Genomic DNA, 8735 nt, shown 5'->3' with positions numbered 1-8735 from the left:
TGACAGTAGAAGCTTTCTAAAAAAGCTGAAAAATAGCCTATAGGGCAAAGAAACTCTTAAACTATCCTGATTTTTATTATTATGTGTCTCTCAGTGTGTATTGGAACCACTTTCTAAAACTTTCCTAGGAGGCTGCAACTCTATGAACCTGACCTAGATGAGAAGTTCAGAGAAGCATCCATTCTGTCAAGGAATTGACCAGTCCTGACCTCCAAATCTCTCATATCTGTCCATCATTAACGAAACTATGATGTGCTGAAATCCGCTTTTTGCAAGTATGTTTTCTGACACTTTCATAATTCTCAATTTTGCTGTTTACAGAGAGCGAAGAAGTGTACCAGCGCCAGGTGCTGTCTATTTCCTGTATCGTCTTTGGCATAGTCGTAGTGGGCATGCTTTGTGCAGCGTTCTACTTCAAAACAAAGTAAGAGCCTTCATCTAGTGTGTTTGTTATTTAGCTTCTGTCCTTTTTATGGCTTTACGATTCTTAAGTTTCTCCTCTCCTTTTGAAGCTATTGTTATCTCTGGACAGCTAGAACAGTTCCCCATGGTTACACTATCTAAGTCCAGAAAAAAAGTAAACAGGATTAATATGTATTCTTGTTTCTATTTTCTGATGGCAGGAAAGAAGAGACTGTCCCCTTTCCAGTTCTTTTTTGGACAATAATAATTTTGTGTCTTTTACTATCAGCGCAATAATCACTTTCCTCTTTAGAAAATAAGAGTTTAAACATACCGTTGCCTTTTTGCATTTCATATCATATCCCTGAATGTCCCTTTTGTTTCTATATGCTGAGAACAAAGGTAAAGTTAAAAATGCAGAAAGAGACATGTTCTCTGTAGATACTTGTAACCTGTAGCTAATAGTTGTAAACTGCTGATGTAGTTGCAAAATTAGTATCTGTAATGCACAAGCTCATTGAAATCTCCAAGTATGATAGAATCATAGAATGATTTGGGTTGGAAGGGACCTTAAAGATCATCTAGTTCCAACCCCCCCCTTTGATGAACAGGGACACCTTCCACTAGACCAAGCTGTTCAAAGCGTCATCCAACCTGGCCTTAAACAATTCCAGGGAGGAGGCATCCACAACCTCCGTGGGCAACCTGGGCCGCTATCTGACCACCCTCACAGGAAAGAATTTCTTCCTAATATCTCATCTAAACCTATCCTCTTCCAGTTTAAAGCCATTGTTCCATCACTCTCTGCCCTTATGAAAAGTCCCTCCCCAGCTTTCTTGTACTGGAAGGCCGCCATAAGATCTCCCCGGAGCCTTCTCTTCTCCAGGCTGAACAGCCCCAACTCTCTCAGCCTGTCCTCATAGGAGAAGTACTAAAGTATTTTTCAAGTGAAATATTCAATTTCCACTCTATTCTTTATCTTCTCAACTGAACGTTATCTTATAATATTTATTGTTATATGTGTAATTTGTGTTGCAAAAACCTCATAGCAATTACAGGACATGCTTGTCAGTGCCCCTGTATCTCTAAGTATATTCTGTATGGTTGTCATCCCTTATTCCTGTTCCAACTGCAGCTAATTAGAGAACACTTATCAATATAAATAGTACCTGCATGAGGTTAGTCATGGTGGCTTAGCATCAAAAATGTGTAGGTTTGCACTATTTAAAAATTCAGATGCTTATCTGAATCCCCCTTCTAGAATTCATTTTGGAAAAAAAAGAATTTTGAAAAGTCACCAGGCCCCTTTTTTTTTTTTTTCCCCTCCACTTTTTCTTCCCCTCAGACTTCAGGGGTAGTTTGTGCATGATTTGAGTGAAGAATTGAGTTGGTTCATGTTTCTTCTGAACACTCCTACCTGTTCTAATGTCTTGAGGGATTTTGTTTAATTGTTCTTTGGACCTACAGTATGACAGTAATGCTAGGTGAGAGGATGCTGTGGCAGGACAGTTCTTCTCTGCAAACTCCTTGGTTGTAGTATAAATTGTGAGCAGAGACAACCATTTTGCCATTGCATTAGACATGCCATTATGCATTTTAGATCTGCAGAAGAAAGAAAGAGAGAATAAGGTGTTCCTGCTCTTCCTGGAAAGGCTTGGGGGTTTTCATAATGAAGAGAGATTCAGAAAAGGCAGAATGGGATTGTCAGCTGGAAGAACATGCAGCCAACAACAGACCATAGTGTGAATAAAATGTCCCTCTGTTGTCCAGGTGTGCCCCTCTTGGTTTTGCACTGTTGCAGAGAACAGCAGAGAGCTGGGTTGGAACAGCCTTCAGTAATATCATTAATCTGATGACATGATGGGGAGAGCTGTGTCTAATGAGAAGAAATAGTGATTCAAAGATGAACTCACAGGAAAATAGTGGTTCATATCTCAGCAGGAGATGGAGATGTTGAGTGTGGTTTTTTTATCTGCATTATAAATATGATAGTTAAGAGTTACTGGGAAGAGTTGAAGTGTGTTTGCATCAGTGGGAACTGAAGTTTGAAGAGTCATGGAAAATGAGCACCTCCCATTCAGTCAAGAGGTCTTATCGAAAATATGAAACACAGTAATGGTAAGATACTAATCAATCCCTAACTCCCTGGCTGTGGCTCCATCTGGCAAACTGTCCAAAAAGTAAATAAAAGTATCTAGACTGGGTTACATAGAGGCCACATAAAACAATATCATAACTGTGACATTGGACAGTTTCTTAAGGGTGTAAAAATGAACAAATTTAAAGTATCTCAACCCTTATTGTATGTTAGCTTTTAATCAACAGATTTTCAGGAGCATCTTCATCAGGCAGATGTATCTTGATCATGCTTAAGAGTTTTCAAAACATTCCTCCTGCATGGGGAATAATCTTTGGCTTTAATTTGCTATATCAAAAATTTAAAATACTGCTAACAGCTACTGAAACTATGAATGGTGCACCCTTTAGGAAAAAAGTTTCCATGAGACACTGACCCTGACTTTCTCTGACAACTGTATAATACCTGCTGCTGGAAATATGCACTTCCCTATGCACCATTAAATTAAAAGTCCTTCTTTGAAATAAATTCAATCTGAGGAAGTTTAGAACTATAATTAAACACTATGATCTTCCAATTATTCCTTTTAGAGTAATCAAGAAAGTACTGTAAGTGTTAGCAACAGAGGGAGATCAGTAATGGGCTGTTCTTTATGGCTTAGACTTCTGTAAATGACTAGTGACTTTATTTCTTGCTGAAGTAACACCACTTTCTTGCCAGATATCTCTAAAGTAGAATACATAAGGCCCATTTGTTTTGAAAACAAAAATTATAAAATAAATATATTAATTGGGGAGTAACTTTGAATTATTAATAGTTTCTAGTTTTATAACTGCATCATATAGTTTGGCAAAATGAGTATACATAAACCTAATATTAATGTTAGGTTGCATGAACATGAAATTAATTATTAGATTGTTTCTCTCAGTAAATTTACTTCAGGAATCTCTGTTGTAATGTTAAAGATTGCAGCAGTGAAGCTGAATATTTTGGTTTACTTACATGTCTTTATAGGTGTAGAAACAACTCTAAACCCAGGTTTCATAAATAAATTTGAATCAGAGTTCCAAAAATTTATATTTTTTTTACTTTCCTGATTAAATTCTAAGATCATTGTATCTATAATTCTTTGAGAGATTCCCAAAGTCTGATGCTGTGATTGTGTTTCACTGTCATTATTTAGACTTTACGTGAAGTCTCCACACAAAAATGGTCATCAGAAAATAATGGATGTTCCATAACAGTTATGAAGACCAACATGCACGTGTCTGGCTTTCTATTAGGACATATGGATATATGTGCTTATTTCCTCAGTGTATGTAGTTTAGCTGGTCAGAAAATAATTATGCATGCAAACTCTAGAGTTGCTTTTATGAATTTTCACAGGAATTTTATGAGAAGTTAAAGAGTTCATTTTGATGTTTTACAAATTAAATTATTTAATTTCATTGGTTTCAAAAATGAGTAGATATCAGAAAATGTTTTTAAAAGAGAAGTTTTGTAATGAACTATTTAGTTTAATTTGACACTATAATCCTTTAGATTATATATCTATTCAGATTATTCTGATATTAACTTTACAAGTTGTTTTGGTTAAGGAACAAGTATGAAAATTTAATAAGTTTTTGTACTGAGAAATTATTTCCTCGCCCTCCCATATTCATAAATCTTACTAACTATGAGCTAGCTATACTCAAAACATGCCACTCATTTTTGTAACATGCTTACAATGTAAATGAATTCTTTTTCATTTGCCATGCTGTTTCCTAGTAGGATGTAAATAGAAAGCATGAGAGATACTTATACAGTCCAAGATTTATTATAGTTTATGACGTGTATTCAGGAAATATGCTATAACAAATACCTATTTGTAAGCAGGTGCTTACAGCTTGTTCAGTTTAAGTAAATGCTTAAATTGTGCAATGCTGAATCAGAATTAAGGGACTCAAAGGCAGAGGAAATCCCATAATTTTATTTTATTAAATTAAAAACTATATAGTTAAAATTTAATATCAGAATGGTGATACTTCTCACTGCTTTCTTTCATATTGAGGGAACTTGTGCGTTCTCACAGTTTCCCCCCTTGACTACTTAAGTAAGTAATTTTCCTCTGGTTTCTTACACTTTCCTGCACTAGACACAGCCTCCACTAAAAGAGGATAAAATTACTTATATTTCATTCTGTGTCAAACTCATTGGCCTAAGTCAAGTAAGATGCTATCAAACTTGATAATGTCACAAGGCTTTCAGCAGCAAAATCACCAGAAGTTTTTCAAAAGCTGAAGCTTCTTTGCTAAAATTTCAAATTTCAGTATAGAAGGACTATATTTCATTTATTTCTTATTGACACTTCCCTGAAATCACTTCCTACTGAAATGTGGCTCCACACCAATTGCTATGCAAAAGCTACCAGTGGTATAACAAAGTGCTGCTGGACATAAGCTGGCAATGTGCGCTCGCAGCCCAGAAAGCTAACCGTATCCTGGGCTGCATCAAGAGAAGTGTGGCCAGCAGATTGAGAGAGGTGATTCTCCCTATCTACTCCACTCTTGTAAGGCCCCACCTGGAGCACTGTGTCCAGTTCTGGAGCCCCCAACAAAAGAGAGCCATGGCCCAGTTAGAACGAGTCCAGAGGAGGCCACGAGGATGATCCAAGGGCTGCGGCACCTCTCCTACGAGGACAGGCTGAGGGAGTTGAGGCTGTTCAGCCTGGAAAAGAGAAGGCTCTGGGGAGATCTTATAGCGGCCTTCCAGTACCTGAAGGGGCCTACAAGAAAGCTGGGGAGGGACTTTTCGTAAGGGCAGAGAGTGATGGAACAAGGGGTAATGGCTCTAAACTGGAAGAGGATAGGTTTAGATGAGATATTAGGAAGAAATTCTTTCCTGTGAGGGTGGTCAGATAGTGGCCCAGGTTGCCTATGGAGGTTGTGGATGTCCCCTCCCTGGAATTGTTTAAGGCCAGGTTGGATGACGCTTTGAGCAACCTGGTCTAGTGAAAGGTGTCCCTGCTGATGGCAGGGGGTTGGAACTAGATGATCTTTAAGGTCCCTTCCAACCCTAACCATTCTATGATTCTATGATTCTAAAAGAATGGAGACATGGTAAAAGACCTTAATAGGTCTTAATAGGTCTTAATAGGTTTTGCCCATCTGAGTTAACTGTTTGCAGAAGATAAATGAAATTATTTTAAATAAAGTTTGCTGCCTCATATCCTCATTCATGTACAGAATTTTAAAATAAAGTTTGCCAATATAGTGTGGCAGAAACAGAAAGCCTTTATTAAAAGTATAGTTATCTCCTGAGTATTACAGGGGATTCATTTAGTGGTATTCCTAGCTCTGATGTAGTGGATCATAGTATAGTATGTCAAAAACAGAGCCTCAGATACCATACCGATGTTTTTTTTTCCAGGTTTAAGCATGTAAGCAAAAGCTAGTTTATACAAGATACTGGGTTGTAGATCAAGCCTGATCAGATACTAGCAGAAATCTTTGATTCTTTGACACTTTTTATAGCCAACAGGGGCTAATGCCTGCTGTATTTGCCAAAAGCTTTGTTCCAAAACAGAGCAAAATGCCTTTTTAGTATTCAGGCCTACTTGCAAGCTAGTGTTAAGTATGTGATAGGTGATCTTACAAAATTCTGCGCTAAAACAACATGCTTTTATAGTAATCTCAGAATAGAAGATATTTGAAACAGCTCTTTTTTTTCTTTCTTAAGCTTTGACAGAAAATGACCACTACTTTGAAATATTAGACACCAGTGAATTAGCTTAGCTGGTTAGTCTAAGATGGTGAAGTTTTGTACAAAGGAAACCATAGCTCTAAAAATATCATGGCTATAGTAGGTGATCAATGATCTAGCTCTTTCTTACATGGATTCTGTTTCTCTCTGCAGGAAACAAACAAAGCAAATTCATGAACAGCTGAAAGAAACACAGAATAGGAAAACCTACAGCCTCAATGCTTCCAGCATGATGGCAAAGTCAGAGTGTATGGCACAAAGCCGAGTCCAGCTGCAAAATGTAAGTAATCCTGCCAGCTACAGCACTTAATAGCCTGGCTGAGGTCCTGCTGCTGATGGCAGCACATCGCCATGTTGCTATTAGCATCTGAGCAATGGGAACAAGAATTCTCACCTCTTTCATAAAATGGTTTCTATCAGGCCTGTTAATGGAAAAAAACTAAGCAGGGATTTTCTTTTCTAAAGTTATTTCAGTGGATCCTGGTACATTTTGTTCATGTAGTAGACTTTTCTGAGCCCCCATCTCTGCATCCAGCAGTGGAAATTACTATTATAGTTTACGGCAATACCTTAGCTTCTGTATATGGTTTATAGGTGAAGTGGGGGTCCTTGATCTTAAGTGATTTCAAGTCTTCCAATAATTAATGAACATGCATGAAAAAATGTAGAGATTTGTCACAGTTAATCTAGAATAAATAATCTAGAACTAAATTTACACGTGTAAACTTGTGCCAAGGGAAGACTGTGAAGGTGGTCTCATTTTCCTGGGTCTTTACTTAAAAGGATTTTTGATAACAGAAAGAGATAAATTTGATTAAATTTGGAATTTATGTAGTCATTTTCTGTATGTAGTTATATGTAAGTTAATACATTCCCACAATCATGAAATACATAAAACATATTTGAAATAAGGAACTTGAAGATGACCAATTTATTTAGCTCTGGATGCAAGGTATTTTCCAATTTGTGTCATTCTCTTCCCCTTGGTCATACACATTTAGTACTGTCTTTTGAACAAAGCCTTTGGAACAACAGAGAAGTATCCTGGTAGCAATACAATAGGAAATCATAAAATAAGATTCCATCAAATTAGTGGGAGTTTAGCAAAAGTGAGCACTCATGCCCACTTCGCCATAGATGCCTCAACTCCTGGTTTACATCCAATAAATGCAGAAATAAGTATAAGCCCTTTTAACCTATTTAGAGTAAGACGGGAGTTGTCAGAGCATTGCTTGTGTTCACTAGAAGTTTTGTTTTATAGGAGCAGCATTGTGGTCCTGATACGCTTTGTGGTTCAGGAAAAATATGCTGTTTCAAGAAGGGGGAAAGCTCTGATAAATTGACATCATCACAGTTTAGGGAACAACCTTGTGCAATTCTTTTTTTCACTTGAAGTTCATTCAGTCATATATTACTTCTAGCCCTTAAAAAAACGCTGTTGGGAGTGTTGTTGGCTTGTAATGATGGCAACAAAAGATAAAATTGTAAAGAGCTCTTGTGATCGTTTTGTTCTAACATATAGAGTAGGTCTTGGTTAACACTAAAAATATGTTCTTTGCCTTTTTCTCACTGTAATTCAGTGCAATATTTTGTCAATCCATCATCACAATGAATTATTTGATGTCTTCTGAGCAGCTGACAAACACATCAACAAGCTCTATTTAAGTCTTTTTCTTTTGTCATAACAATAGCCATAATAGCTGAAGTAGCAGTTTGTAGACTCCAGATATTAGAGACTGAGAACCATTTTTGTCATTATTTATTATTTTAATCCAAATTTTCTTTTCAGCTTTTAATGCTGTTCAGATTGCCATTGCCAGCGCTGGTAATTAACACACCTTTTTCTTATTCTTGTGCCTGCTTGCAAGCAGCTGTTTTCTCCTTCCCATTAATGCCCTCTGGGAGCAAAGATACTAGGGCAGAAAAACAGAATGACCTTGTAGTGTAACAGTGTAAGGTAATAATGGTTTCTATTGTCAGTGAGATTTTAGTGCAGGAATGCATGCAGGCAGTTCATTAAATATTTACAATACTTGACACATTGGAGGGGGAAAAAAAGGGCAGGGGGTATGGCGAGGCAGTGGAAAAGAACTTTGAAATGGTATTTTGTAGTAATGGCTGAGTGACTTCCCATCCAAAACCACAGACCTGCCCTGGGTGTATCTGCTGGGTGGGAAAGGCAGGCAGTGGCACGGGGAGGAGAGCACTGCCACTGCTTGTCCCTATGGCTCTGCTGTCACCTTCCTGCCGGGCACTGCCTGGATGTGATCTCTCTGTGATTCCCATCTGCAGCTCCCACCACATGGGTTTGGGAAGAATTCTTAATTCTCTTCATTTCCAGGAGCCAATAAAGAAACTTCAATAAATTAAGGTGGTTATTTTCTGGAGACTAGTCCTCCAGTCTGGCGGTTTGGTTTATGTAATCCTGGAAGCCATTTATTTTCACACTTCGAGTGCTTTTCTTACATGGGAAAACTGTCTTGCTTGTATGTCACATTCCTCTCTTTTCCTA

The 8735-nt window shown here is 37.6% G+C and overlaps 1 protein-coding gene across 1 annotated transcript in view; it reads left to right on the top strand.

Moving 5' to 3' along the window:
* Window positions 1–326: 326 nt before the first annotated feature.
* NRG3 (neuregulin 3) overlaps window positions 327–8735 on the top strand; it is a 29967-nt gene continuing 21558 nt past the window's right edge. The window contains exons 1-2 of the mRNA XM_029083553.1: window positions 327–424; window positions 6377–6503. Coding sequence (XP_028939386.1) covers window positions 393–424; window positions 6377–6503 — 159 coding nt within the window. The 5' untranslated portion in view covers window positions 327–392. The remainder of the gene's footprint in view (window positions 425–6376; window positions 6504–8735) is intronic.

Source organism: Antrostomus carolinensis, unplaced genomic scaffold (assembly GCF_000700745.2).
Source record: "Antrostomus carolinensis isolate BGI_N321 unplaced genomic scaffold, ASM70074v2 scaffold13302, whole genome shotgun sequence".
NCBI lineage: Eukaryota > Metazoa > Chordata > Aves > Caprimulgiformes > Caprimulgidae > Antrostomus > Antrostomus carolinensis.
The sequence above is the reverse complement of the archived record's forward strand: the minus strand, read 5'-3'. Positions and strand labels throughout refer to the sequence as shown.